The following is a 15817-nucleotide window of genomic DNA, read 5'->3' as shown; positions in this document are numbered from 1 at the left end:
ATAAATTGAATACCATAGATAAGATAAAAATATTTAAATTCATAAATCCATAGTTTATAATGTTAGCACATTTGTATTGAGTGTGTAAACAAATATATTAATATTCATAAAGTACTTTTACATCAGAACAAAGAAGAAACATTTATTATAACATTTATGTTTCAATATATAATTTTAAAATATCATAATAATATTAAACATTTAAATTTTAAAATAATAAGTATTTATTATGTTTACCTCTTGAAGTCTGAATTAGTTTTTAATTTTAAATTAGGATTAATAGGCCAAAATACTGCTCATACAGCAATTTTACACAGTAGTTTTTAATGATAAGTAACGAATAATTTAATATTTTATAATGAGCAATGACCATTAATTTTTCTAGAAAAAGTAAGAAATTACTTTAAAAATAATATAAGTATAATATTATATGTATTAATATCTATAATAATGATTCCAGTTTCATCGTATTGTCATACCTTGAAAAGCATTACTTTATTTAACAATTAATAAAAAAGTCTTTATTTTTAATTATAGTCTACATAAATCTGTATAGTGGTTGTATAATACTAAATACGATATACCTCTTTTTGTATCAATTATTGTACCATGTTGTATATTAATTAAATCATGTAGGTACCTATATTATTATCTAGCAAAGCGATAGTGAAATACTGTAAAACATATTAAATGCATAAACCATAAATTATATTCATGAGATTGCGTTGTTTAAATCATAATATATTTATATATATATAAACCACAGAATATAAACTATATAGATAGATTGTAAATAATCAAATACATCTTGTCTATCATTTATAATTATATCAAAGTTAGTCGACTCACCTGCATGACTTGAATGCATATTTGCACGCGTGTTAGAAATACATATTGCACACGTCCTAACCTATTTAATAAATTAAGTATTTAGTATTTCAGGTAGGTAGTCAAAACAAAATCTTATTTTAATACTCAGTCTTATATTTTTATAGTTTCTAAAAAGTCTAAAGTCAGATTTAGGTAAACATAATGTAGTAGGTAGAAATAATTTTTCCGAGTGAATGGTCCGGAGGTAATATAAAAGCAAAATTTCTACTCGCGATCTCTCGGTTAAAATGAAAAAAAAAAATCAGTAATTCTTGTAAATTACTATACGTAATTACCTATCTACCTATTTTGTAAAAGACGATCTGAGGAAGATATGTGATGTAATAAAATATTAACAACAATAAATCATATTCCACTAGGCATCTATCATAATTTACGCTACAATAATTTATAGTTTTATTATTGAACACAACGACTGACAAGTAAAAGTGCATTATTTATATCGAGTCTTATTTAAAATAGTTAGTGACATAAATAAACAATAAGAAGTCAACAATAAAAATAAATATTTTTTTAGAAGTAATATCATCGCTTAAAATAAATAATTAATATGGTTTATTATAATTACAATTGCTCGACCCACTCTATCTGTATTATAATATTAGCTATTAAGTGGTGCATGATATTATGTCGATGTCACATGGCGTTTTCTAAACTCGTATTTAGGGAACTTTTTTTTTCACACCTACAAAATTCACGCACACACAGTTCAGTCAACCTCGACCACAATAACATAATAACGCTGCAACCCATTCTCTGCATATCTATCAGATACGATAAATTATAAGCAAGCATTAAAGGAGCAACATTTTTGTCATAATTTCTATTAGAAACTTATGAGTTATGAATAATACGATTATATAGACATAGATAAACACAACAATCTTCGACAAACCGGTGCCGCGTTTCGAGCCGAAGTTTATACTATCTATTATCTATTAATAGTATTAATAATTGGAAACTCATTCAATATTCGTTTTACCGAAATTTTGTTGTACTGCACAACATTATATCGTATATGATAAGTACTATATATTTACCATAGTAATATATTCACTTATGAATGCGGAAACGGTTCGATAAAAAAATTTCATTAATCAGACGACCGTTAGATAGGACATAGGAGGCAACGACTTTTATAGATAGATAATTTTATCTATCTTTACAGCCGTTATTTATAAGTTTTATAATACTTAATTTAATTACTTATCATTATTTTATACTTAAATTACAGTTATCATCGGGCATCAATGTCGATTCGTTTATATAAGTTGTTGATTTATGTGCATTTTGATTTAGGTAAGTGTAGTATAATGTATAAGAACATCACACAGCAATTAATTAATTTGCTAAATGCTAATGTAATACTCGTAAAATTTTCCAATGTCTAATTGACTCTCAGTACAGCAGGATTTAACGTTATTAATATTCTGATAATTGGCAGTAATTAAAAGATGTTAAAATATATTTGTTACGTAAAATGTGTAGATACACGTTCTAAGACCTACAATGCATTGCGTCAAATTTATTTATCTCAATAATAAAAAATAAGATTATTATATTTATTTTTTATTTAAAATATATTACTAAGATTAATTTTATAATAGAAATAAAAAAAAAATATAAATACTTGATTAGAGGAAAGTGATAATCACTTTCTGCCACTACTTATATACTAAAAATAGATAATATCCTTTAATTATTGGTTTGAGTTGTATAAATTATCTCTTAAAGCAATTTCATTGCAGCCAAGTGTTAGGGGACCTATAGATAGGACCCTTGGAAAATGAAAGAATTTTTATCATTTAAGAGTTTCCTGTGAAAGCTATATTGTAATAATAATGATGGATTAGTTTTTTAGCGTAATTGGGTTAGATCGTTTTACAAATTTAAGTCAATAGAAACATGCCAGAATCATCCATTAATTAGTCATAAATTAACCGACATAAATGTTTCCATGGGATCTACTTGAATTACGCTCATTATTAAGACAGAAATCGTGCATGACAGTGGAAATGAAAAATCATATAAATGATGGGTTTATGTGGATTTTATATACATCTATGCTAGTTTTTAAAATTGCATGTAGGGTTTGTAACTTCAACGAAGTTATATGCAACAGATTAAAATAGAATATATACTCGTAACATAATAATATCGTTATAATTTAATAAGTGAATAAGTGTAATGAAATTATGATTTTATTATTCTAAAAAACAAGAAAATGAGTTTGAAAAAATAACTTAATGCGCTAAATATATTTTAAGACTTAACAAAATGTTTTTAAAAATTATTTTTTGACTTTATGTTGAATTTAAATTATAGAAAAAAGTGTAAAAAATGTATTTATATTATTTAAATTTACAAAATTTTACGTTGTCACGATTAAACAAGCCGTTAATAAAACAGGTTCGTAATGTAATATTATTTTGTTTGCGCGTGATGAAAATATAATTCATGATACTATTGCGCACCTACCGCCGTAATCAGTCAAATAGGTAAAAATATGCGCAATAAAAATAACGTAACTAAGCAAAATAAATAATAGCTAATTAATTTAATTTTTTACCTTCCTAAAGGTTTAGTTTTGGGTAAATTTTTATCAAATTATGAAATATATGAAAAATATACTTAAAAAAATGTAAGACTGACTTAACAATTTCCAAAAATGCTCTATAAATGAAAAAATACAAAATAAAATATTCATTTTTAAGGTCTTTGATGAATGAAACGAATTTTATACTTGGAAAGCAATATTTTGGAACGTTCAGAAAATAATAACATTCATATTTAATTCCACGCCCCAGTTATAAGGTTTCTGAAATTGCAATGCACGTACGCGCGCACTAGATAAATAGTTTAAGATTCCGCACGTGGTAGTGACGTCGCCAAAAGCAAAAAACACTGCCCAACCGTGTGTTGGATTCCGGAGTCAGCGTACATGATATCGGATATTATATAGATATGTATAATATACAGAGGAGGTCGTCAAAAATAAGGTATTTTCATGGCTTCACAGAACGATAAGTTTGGCGCCACGCGCGACCCCGACCGTAGAGAACGGCAGCTATATTACCACACCGTGAACAATTATTGTAATTAGCTATTACATGACGGTACAATATTATGATATATATTATTATTATAACTAATTTTATCGTTCGTGGTGTTGTAATAAACTAAAACTTATATACATTTTGTATATTATATAATAAGTATTTTGATGGTAATTTAATTGCATTTTATTGTAATTTAATAATTAAGTTATAATGTCGTAGTAAATTTACTAAATTACTTGATAAATTTTTTTTTTGTATACTTTAAGAACCTTAAGAACCAATGATAATTTATGTAAATATTTCATTGAGTAAAATTTTCTAACAATAACATTTTTGTAATAGCTTTTATTTGACGAAAAATTTATTTTTAATAACTTGTCAATTGGAAAAAACATTGCAGTTATTAAGAATAAATTAAAAAAAATAAAGAATAAAATATGTAAACAATGAGTGTCTTCTATTTAGATCTTAAATAAGTACTTTCGTATGTTACATAGTTTCTATGTGAAAATCATATTGTATATTTTTATTACGTAGTTAATACATCGACAACATAGTTAATATTATTACGGTTCAGAGGTTTAAATGGTTTAATAATATTAAAAACAAAAAAAAAATTACTTTAATTGTAATGAAGTTACTTTTTAACTCAAAATCAATGTAACTTTACTTCCTCGACACTGTATTTATACATCTTTATTATAGGTACTGTTGGCACCGGGTAGGCCGTCGTTGGTATTAACTATTGTATTGTCATAATGTGTTATGCGACGCAAAACCCGCAGGACGCATATGATGCCATTGGCCAGTCGGGCGGTGGGAACCCGGGCGTCCGGAATTTATTTGTATACAGAATGATTCACCAAGCATGATCAACCCCTTTTTATTCTTCATTAATGTAGTTACTAAGAACTAGATTTTTAGAATTTTCACTTAAAAATCATATTTTCAAATTGATTACAATTTTCGAAATACTTAATAAGAGTGTCCGGTAAAAACACAAATTTTCGTTTTTCAAACAACAACTTACCTTTCTACTTTAAATTATACTTATTTAGCGAATAATTTTCAAGAAATGTTGACGCATCAAAATTAAAACTTAAGTGAGGAGTCTTAAGTCATTTAATTTTGTGTACTAAGGATAATCCGTCCGTGACCATTGAGTAAGACTTGAATTTAAATTCCTTAAAAAATATATTTTATATTTTTGTGAAACCATTTTTGAAGGCTATTATCCTAATTATAAACATTTTAATGACTGAAAAACTGCTCGTTCGGATTTTGAATTATACAGGCGAATTAGCACCAAAATTATTCATCAAAAAATGTACGATCAAAAAAGAGCAGGTTTCATTTGTAAAACAGAAATTTTTATCACTGCAAGTCGCAAGATACTCTTTAAGTGTAGTACGAGGAAATACAAAAATCAGATTTTGAGTAGACGTGTACCTACTGTTTAACGGAAAAATAAGGGTATACGAGCACGCTTGCCGCTTGGCGAATCGCACTGTATAGTGTATAATATTTTAATATATTAACATTATTGTTATTGATATGTTATGCTTGACAAACGTGAAACGTCCGGCTTGCGATGGTTAACGAACACGAGTAATGACGATAATGCGCGGCCGAACGCGACACGGTGTGAACGCCGCCTGCACGTCGGTCACGTAGGCCAATGCCTGATGCCGCCGCCGCTGCCTATATATAAGACCTGGTCCTATGCACGGTCCTTTTCACTGCAGACGACGGCTCGCACCGACACACTGTCTAACATAGTCAAAGTTCACTGCATCACGCCGCGATCGACCGAGCTTTTCGAACGCTGTTCTACGAACGCTTTTCCGACGAATTCGTCGACCGTCAACCGCTGTAAAGTATAATCATAATATTATATAATATTATCGACGACGACAATGTGCGGAACAGCTAATCACAAGTCGGAACACGGACACGGTCATCCGCATCACTTGTTCAGAGTGCAGGCGGCCGACGCAGCCGCCTACGACTATTTGGCCAAAGAGACTAAGACACAGACGATGGAGACTAAACGTCCGGCCGACCGGAAGAAGCCTGGCGACACGCTGACCGCCCTTACCAGAAGCACAGTCGAAAAGTGCACATCGTTCTTCGGAGAATTTCAGAAATCGCCGGCCTACAAGTGAGCATAATAATGAATAAAAATATAGAAGTATTTTTTATACTAGAGAAAAATTAAATATTTACAATTTATAAACATTTTAAATTTGAATCATCTACTTTCTGTGCGCTATATGGTTGTGGCAAAGGTAGTCAGCTACAGTTAAAGAAACTTATGGAAAAAGAATATGAAATAATCGGGGACAATTTTATAAATATTATATTTTAAACCAGAAATACGGAAATACGCAAAGTAAAAATAAAAAAAAATTACAAAGATGTAGTTAACCGACCGACAAAATTTTTTTTCAATTTTACAATATTTTAACGTATGTTTTTCTTTATTGAAAATAATACATAATTTTAATAATTATGGCGAAGATAATAACCGACGAATTTTTTACCAATAGATTTTTTAAAGCGTAATATTTTAGCATTAAAAGCTCGAAAAGCTTTTTTATTATTTATATATTTTTTATCAACCCAGTAGTCTAAATTTTACTACAGTATTTTGATGACTACAAGATCCACTGGTAATACGTTAAATTCCTTGAAATTATGACAAAGATATTCTCGTAATTATTTTTTTGAAGACGTACACAATACTATTTATCAATATAATATAAAACTAATAATAATAATATTATGACTTATCGAAAACATATTGACGACGTATTTATAAAAGAAATAACGATAAAATCTCTGTCTACCCGTCTCAAGACATGTTTTTTTTTTCAATTTAGGACAAGAACACAATAATAATACGTTAACGTATAATAATACCTATGCGTGTTTAAAATAATAAAGTATATTTTAAAAATGGTTCTAACAAGACTGCGCATAAATAATATTTGAAAAACGAGTTTAATAATAATTATTCGTGAACCTTCGTGAAAATGTGTCTCAGATCGTTACTCACGACGAGAATAGCAGTGTACTCCACATACTTCTTCGTATAGGTATATTAAATAATATGATATGTCTATATCATAAATAATTTTAACATTACTTCTATACTGTTGTAAGTATAACGATATAATATGACACGTATGGGATAGTTGATTTCAGTATTCTGCTGATTTTGAGCTCTCCGCAAATCTACTTTGAGGATGCGATAAAAAAAAATATATCATAATTATATATAGTCGATCACCGATCACCGTTCTCGAACACTTGTTCTGAATTATGTCCGTGTCCGAATTAACCATTTTATATTCCTGTATGTGCATTTGATTGATAGCCCGTGTAGAGTTCTTAGAAAATCGCCATCCTCTCATTTTTCATTAACAATTTATCGTCTCGAAAATCGGTTAAAATGATATTACCACTGACTCGAGTTGTTCAAACTTGTCTAGCCTGTTTAACTCGTACGTTAAAATGTTTTAATTGCTAATTTATATAATCATTATGTGCGTGTGCATATGTTTAGACATTGGCTATATTATAACGTTGTACGTGAATCGTATTGTGAATGGCGTGTATAGTACAGTTTCTTGTGTACTGTATAGACACGACATTCAGAATTCTGGACTTGGAATTTGTTCGAACGGGTAAAAAATGGTGAAATACATTTTACACCGTTCAGAAACGATACGTAATGACAGAAAGTTGTATCAATCGAATATGGGTACGCATGGTTGTGAAAAACTGAAGGGAAATTAGGGACGCGAAGACACAACCAAACTTTTCTTGAAAGGAGAGTGATATTTTTTAGTCAACCGTTTAGCGTATCAAATTCCGTGGTTTTGTACGTTTTATTGTATTAGGTACACTCTTGTTTCCACTATAGGTGGTTACTCTGTGTATTTAATACGTGGAATATTAGTTTTTTTCGTCGTATGAACACACACATATTTATCAAAGAAATGTTTTTGAACACGAATTAATTAACATAATGGTACAATTGTGTCTAAAACCGTATAGTTAAACTGAATTGAGACAAGCAAGTACGTAACCAAATAACTAATATGACGTATAGTTTCCACGAATCGTTCATAATATTATTTCACTGCACAATAAACGACATTGAAAACCGTCGCAAATATTTTTTTATTTATTTGAAAGAATTTATAACAACATCTGTTTACATTTGACTTTTCACAACAATGCGATCTTTCATAATTTACAACAATAGGTAGTATTTAAATTTATTTTGTCCTATATTTCATGTCAACGGCGTAGTGTAATAACTAGGTAACTAATTTGTAATTGATGATTTTAATATTACTCGTTAATCATTAAGGCAAACTACATATACGAAGAAATATTTTAAAACGAAACGTTTTGATTTCTATTAACTAATTTTGCCTTGAACTGCTTTGACTTAAAATTAGACGGAATGATTCAATAATATTATTGTTAGTAAATCCTCTAAGCAAAAATAATTTCATTAATTATATTTGACACACACATATTTATTTAAAGTTTTTAACTGGCAGCAGTCAATAAAAACATTCGATGTTTATAATGGACAGACTTCGAGGTTACATGTACCAAAGGTACTGACGGGGTGGGCGAAGAAAGGGTAAAATCTTGAGTGACAAAGTATTTTGGTTAATCAAACAGTGTTTTGAAAAAATGTATGGATGAAAAATGGATTTGCAAGGAAAGGGTGAAAAACTAATTTGTTCCTAACTCAAAAATCTAGTTAAAAGTGTTCTGTACAAAACCAATAATTTTCTAATCTATAAAAAACTATTTATTCGTTAATTATAAAAATTCAACAGAAGTACAATACCAAAATATTAAACCTTACTGGTAAATATTTCTACTTCAAATTATAAATTGTATTCCTAATTATTTATGTTACATTACAAACAAATATTACAAAATTCAAGAGCAATAAGTAATAACCATTTTAAAATTAATTTAATGAGGTCAAAATGAGTATAGATAATTATAGCAATGTTACAAAAATATATTTCCCGTATTTTATATTTAATAAATATTAGACTGTAAAATGTTAAATAATTTTATTTCTTAAATAATTATTTTAAAAATGTACTATTGCCGTTTTCTAAACTATATTATAATAATAAAGTACAAATACATTTTTAAATTTTCATTCACCTAATTATTTATTTATTTAGTTGAATATTTATTTTTAAAATGTTATTGTGGACCGCGGTACTTTTGAAAGCATTACCGCGAGAATGCATGTGACGCAAAATTAACCAAGCTTCAAAGTGAAATTTTTATTAATAATACCTTTAGTTATATGCCAATTAAAACAAATCATCTGCAAAGATAGTTTCTACGAGCCAAATCATCGATATTTTCGAAATTATCTAAAAATATATATTATAGTTTCTTCAATTCGTATCAATATTTATATAAAAGAAAATTGCCTAAAAATTTAAAGTACTTCATCATCTTTGTAGATCTAAGATTAAACTATGTGCACAGAAAAAAAATATTTTATATTGTTATAGAGTTCAGTAAAAATAGATATGCAAATCATTTTTTTGAACAATCCTACTATATCTATGATAATAATAATTGTAAAGAATAATAATATAAGTAAAAATATATAAGTATTAGTAATAAACGTTAAAAAATGTATGCTAGTTATTCGTTAAATATTTCCTGGGTATTTTTACGTTAAAGTTAAACCTGTTCAATAAATAATTTTATGACGCATTTACACACGGGTAATGTGGGCAAATAGATACATATTATTAAAATCACGTTCGAGAAAAAATGAAATAAAAATACACAATGTGATGTATAATGATTATTTCACGAATAATACAATTTGTAGGTACTTATTAGCGTTTGAAACTTTGTGTACGGCTTTAATCGTTAATACGAGTATTTTCGAATTTCGCATCAAATTAATTATAGCTTAGGCATTACAATAATAATTATTATTCTAGTAATTAAATTGTTTTTTTTTTTTTATCTATCAGGGTATTATTCTTCACGCAACCAGCGCACGTGATAATGGCGTTAGCTGTAACTCTGGTAGCTGCATCGATGTTGCCCGGCGATATGAAAAAAACATCTAACGTTACTGGTGAAAGTGTCAAACCAAGGACTTTTGTAAATTTCGTGTATCTGGCTGCGTTCTGCACGCACGTAGGCGCCCAGTTCTGGATGACATTTATTTCCGGTGAGTAAAGTAGAGCAATTATTTGCAAGTATTTTAGATAGCCATATAAGGACAAAAACTAAATAAAATAGGTATTGCCTCAAAAAATAATCGTCGTCGATAAACATAATAATAATAATAATAAATTGAGCACATGTACATGCTATTTTCATATTTTTACAAGCACTTCGTTATAATAATAGATATATATAAATATTATACATCTGCAGACGGTACCTATAAGTCACGTGCGACTTTCGTGGATCGCACATTAAAAAATTCGATCGTCTAGCAATTGTGATTTGATTTTTTGAGATTCTCCGCTCGAATAAAATGCCATATACATGTATAGATAATGATTTATTGTTATATCATTATGTAATAATGGCAATAATATATCTAAAAAGTTTGACTTTTAAAACCGCACTTTCGAATTAGCTGGAAATGTGGACAACTTAGGTTATTTTTAATTACAGCGATTCGCAAACTCATTGGTACATTAAACGTTTATACATATTATATGCGTTATAAATACATTAAATGGTTAATTTGTACAAAATACAAAAAAAAAACATGAGCTCTAGTTGACATATTATGTTAAAGACTGACGCCATGTCGCCATGTATATTCTCTGTGACACGTGCGAATCGTATGCACAGGTACAAGTACAATTCAATTATATCAATAAATTCACGTGTATTCATTTATTTTATATCATAATCCATATATTAAGGTTGTGAATATTAGTTTTATTTTTTCGTTCTTTTGAACTTTGAATTATTGAACAAAGAGAATGGACTGCGTATTATAATATTTATATTTCGAATAAAATATGGATATAGGTGCTTATGTGGACTAAATTTTATAAATATACTCGGCTACACTTTAAACAAATTCTCAAGAATAATATTTAATATTTTGTGTCTTAAAAATAACCGTACTAATGCGTGCAATAACACTGACGAGATGACTTATAGGACGGCGATTCGCTTTTTGGGCATGCGAAGCATTAATTATATACGTGTACCCGATGACTATTTTTCTCCTTGTTTACTGAGTTTTTGGCAGATAATACGAGCAACGAGACGAGAAGTCATTATAAATTTAGCCGACTAATTTATTGGCACAGGATTGGTATATAGTAATAGAACGTAGTATTCGTTTTCGGTTTTTAATTGTAACGACTTACGTGAAACGGGATAATCAGCACAAGTTTGTTATAATTATACGTGAACTCTGAGCGCCACGGCCTCAGGAAATAACAATTTAACACATTTTGAAATTATATTATAATTATATTTTCTAACTTACATGGAATACGAATACAAGCGTATTAAATAGAAATATACATGTACTTGGATTATGAAATATATTCCGTAATCTACGAATCCGGTTCAATTATGTCAACGAGCTGTGCTTATCTTATCTCCACATAGACTTGGTAGTTGATACATTTGGGTCCGCTGATAAATATTACTCAAGCCCAATAGGTTTTACTGTTTAAAAATATTATAAAATGAAATGTATCACCCCAGACGAAATTGAATTTACAGTACCCAATCATATTTTTGAATATAAATGGATAGCGTTACGTGTCCGTATAATAATACATTTATAAAATAATTGTCACCAAATATTTAAATCTCCTAAATTGAATAAAGGTAGAGATTGAAATGGCCTTCCTCTATTATTTACGGTATACCACCGTACGCCCACTCCAATTGCTATACTAAGACAGAGATTATATTATTTATTTGTTTTTGTTTTCTCAGGGTTGAGCTTGTACTTCAATTTGGCCAGACACGCTTTCGGCGATGTTCAAAAGATCCTATTTCCCAAATACTTTTCGCTAAACAGTCTGTTGAGCGCCATCACACTCATCCAATTCGGCAAGATGCACGTCGCTGCCAACATGTGGGACGTACACACGTATTTACAGGTATGCACAATTTGTAAACATATTAATATATTATATGACAATAGTAATAGGTACTAAAAAACACGTGCGTAGTGTATTGACACATTGTCGGCGCTCACTCACTCACTGCAAATGTTCTGTGAAAGGTGTTTGGGCGAAACTGCCGTTGGTCGTCGGTCGTGTGTAAAGTTATAACGCCCATGTTTTTCACCTCTTCGCCACCAAAATCGCGCTCATGATATATCTGCCGAATTTTCTGTGTACGCCTTGCATAGGTCAATAGGTGTAATGGTACCATACATTAAGACGATTTTATCAGAGTTATTCATCGTACATGACCGATCATAAAAAAACGGAAGACGCACATACGCCACGTAGACAGTGCATTTTATACTTTGTATTCGGGACAAATCCTCGTCTGGTCCTTGATCTACATGTACATTTACGATATTTATTTAGACGAACGTCGACAGTGATAAATTATGATATTGGTATCACGTTGTCGACCACTGTACAAGTAAATTTCTTTCGAGGTGACATATTTATCTCTGATCTCTATGTATAAGACGGCATTTATCAACTACCATTGCATACAATTATTTATGCTTAAGGAGTTGGGAACCACGTCTTTTTATACCTATAATGTACGTACATAATATATGCTAAACTGCATTATTCTCGAACGAATAATACCCGTTACGAGAATAATATAGGATTATCGCTGTATTTGTTCACGTTTGACTGTCAAGTAGGTTTTGTTAAATTATTAAACATTATAATTGGATAATACCTCGATAAATCTTTCAGGATCAGTTTCAATGCATTTCTAACATCGTATAAAATAAAATGCGTATAGTGGGTACAAGCGCACGCACGATGTATAATATGATTTACTTGCGATAGACATATAACTTGACAGCCGCAGTCCTATAAAAACTTATTGTTATTGTATTCGTGTTGTGGAACGTAGGCATACACCATTCGGTTTAAATTTGAAAATACGATCGTGTCGATATCGTACCATCTGGTAATCCTGTAAATGTCAAAATCTAATTTATAATATACCTCAGTCAAAGTAAAAAAAAAAAATTAAAAAAATACATAACAAAAAAATTCCATATTATATTTTTTGACTTTCAAACGTATAATAACTCCCGAGTAAATATTTTATAATAACAAATTCCATAGGTACAAATTTTATAAGCTAACAACAGTACCTAAGTAATACAACTTAATATTTTAAGAAAAGGAATAGGATAGGGTTCCAAATTATTAGTTTGTATTACGAGCATGCAATGTATTAAAGTACACCGAATAGGACGTCCTTACAAAGTCACAAAGATCCTGCAAGTGATCGAGTCTCACATCGAACCGTGCAATGAGGTTTCGAGGAGTGATCCCCTGTCCTGTGGAATTTCCCGACTCCCTGGAGATTTTGAAATCTCGTCCCGTTTGTTTTTCAACGGAAAATCGGATGTGCATAAAACGTCTCGGTCTGCAGCTGACTGCGCGCACCTGCAGCACATAATCTATGCAAGCCGATTGACGATTATAAATGCAGGCGCGCTGCACGCTGTACACCCATCACGCGCATATAATAACTGCATCAATAACAATACAATACAATACAATATAATATAATATATAACTGACTGTGGCAATAATAATATATTAGCATATTTTTCTAAAATGTTTTTTTCCCGTATTTGTCCGAATAGCTGTTCGTGTTGAGCCTGTGCTTCCTGCTGGAACTGATGATCCGGCTGTACGTGGTGCCGCCGCTGTTGCGGCTCATCACCGTCAAGACGGCCATCGAGAAGTCGGCGGGCGTCGGCAACGAAGTGGGCCGCTACGACCTGGGCCCGCTGGTCGACTGTCCGCACTACATGGCCATCCACCGGGCTTTCCGGCAAGTGCACCTGTTCGTGGCCATCGGCAACGTGGTCACCATGATGTGCACTGCCTTCCACTTGGCGTACATCGCGGCCTAATGCCGCCACCCGCCGCCGCCACCGCAGCAGAACGACCGGAAGTCTTTCCTCCCACACACACACACACATACACACACACACACACATGCAACACCCGTTCGCCGTGCATTATTATTATGAATATTATTTATAAATACCAGTAAAATGTGTTACAGTGACGGCGGCACCGCGTCAAATGTCGTTTTGTCCGTCGCGAGGCTGCAGTAAATCGTCACTGTGACTATTATCATATATATATATATATTATATTATTATATATTTTATGCTACATAATACTAAACTATGAATTCGGTGCCGGATTTAAGTCTCTGTGGAGGCCACCGGAGTGCAGCCCAACAATATCGGAAGCCCCTTTAAAAGAACACAAATAAATAAGTAAATAAAAAATTATCGTTTCCGAATAACTCGACGAATCAATTACCTATGTGCTTTCGATAAATGATAAAAGAGCTGATTTCAAAAACAAAAACGTTTCAACTGAGAAAGTAACCACCTCCCCCCAATCATCTTGAATCGACCTTAGGGGCTCCCCGCAATCCCTCCATCCTGCAGTTAAATCCGGCACTGACTTATATAATACTATATGCCTACTACCAATATTACTACTACCACTATACTATTACTGCTACTACCACTACTACTACTGCTATACATATATATTTATAAATATATAAACATATATCTGCTGCACGCGCCGCCGTGCGCTCATCATATATAATATATGATATAAAATAATATTACGTTTTCAATTGCTTTAATACAAACCTCTATACCTATATGTTATATACACACGGCGTCATTCGTACACGACTTCACTGGCTTTGCGTTTGTTTGTTTGTTTTCTTCTTTTCCCACCGCCGTTCCGTACCTCCACTTCAGTATGAGATGGTCATTTTGCTCTACGCGAATCGCGCCAGTAAAATCGAATTTTACAAAAACGTATTCAGTGCACATCGTAGGCGGGGGGCGGCGACGTCAGCGGCAGAGCAGAGTAGGTATATCGCTTCAATATCAGACGATGTCGTCGGCCAACCGGTCAGAGCGCGTGTAACGAACGCACACTACACACCCGCGGCGGTGTACCGGTCGACGGCGCCGGAACCTGGGCCGGAGATGGCGGAACGCGCCTGTTCGCGACTCGTAGTTTTCGCACCTCCTCGCCGAACGCCGGAAACACGTCCGCGCGCGCGATGCGTGTGTAAGACGTTGTTGTTGATTGCGCACGAATCGCAAAACGATAATAATCACGGTACCTACACGCCTTTACAGTCCGATTTCCTCCGCGGGCCTTTGCAACGCCGCGATTCATTTCCGTGCGTATTAGCATCACACACGCGCCGGAAGTGTTCCGCGACCGCCGACACTCGTTTCGTGTCCGGTGGTCGCCGCGATGTCTCGTACACTCGCACACAATATGCAGGACTCGGCGGCGCACGAATAATAGCGATTGTGATGATGATGATGATGATGATGATGATACTCAAAGGTCGGATACTCTCAGAAACCGCAATCGTGTTTAGACGTTATTGCTGTTGGCGGGCAAAACGTTTTGGAGACTCGTGACGGACGTCCCGAGACATTTAAAATAAAATGCGCACACCGGTACGCGCGCATGAAACACTATAATATTATGTGTGGGTGCGCGATCGTATTTACCGAACGGTTCCTTTTTTTTTTATTTGTATACCGCGTTCGTTCGTATGAGTATAATATTACGTTTTAGTAATAG

At 32.0% G+C, this 15817-nt stretch overlaps 1 protein-coding gene across 1 annotated transcript; it reads left to right on the top strand.

Moving 5' to 3' along the window:
• The first annotated feature begins 5648 nt into the window (after nucleotides 1-5648).
• LOC112597816 (transmembrane protein 205-like) lies at nucleotides 5649-14825 on the top strand. Its single transcript, XM_025344037.1, has 4 exons — nucleotides 5649-6111; nucleotides 9998-10200; nucleotides 11952-12118; nucleotides 13816-14825. The coding sequence occupies exons 1-4, from the start codon at nucleotides 5867-5869 to the stop codon at nucleotides 14086-14088; spliced, it is 888 nt and encodes a 295-aa protein (XP_025199822.1). The 5' UTR covers nucleotides 5649-5866; the 3' UTR covers nucleotides 14089-14825.
• Nucleotides 14826-15817: the final 992 nt, after the last annotated feature.

The sequence above is a fragment of the Melanaphis sacchari genome, unplaced genomic scaffold, assembly GCF_002803265.2.
Source record: "Melanaphis sacchari strain LSU unplaced genomic scaffold, SCAv2.0 Contig43_pilon_pilon, whole genome shotgun sequence".
Lineage (NCBI taxonomy): Eukaryota > Metazoa > Arthropoda > Insecta > Hemiptera > Aphididae > Melanaphis > Melanaphis sacchari.
This window is presented reverse-complemented; position numbering and strand designations above follow the sequence as displayed.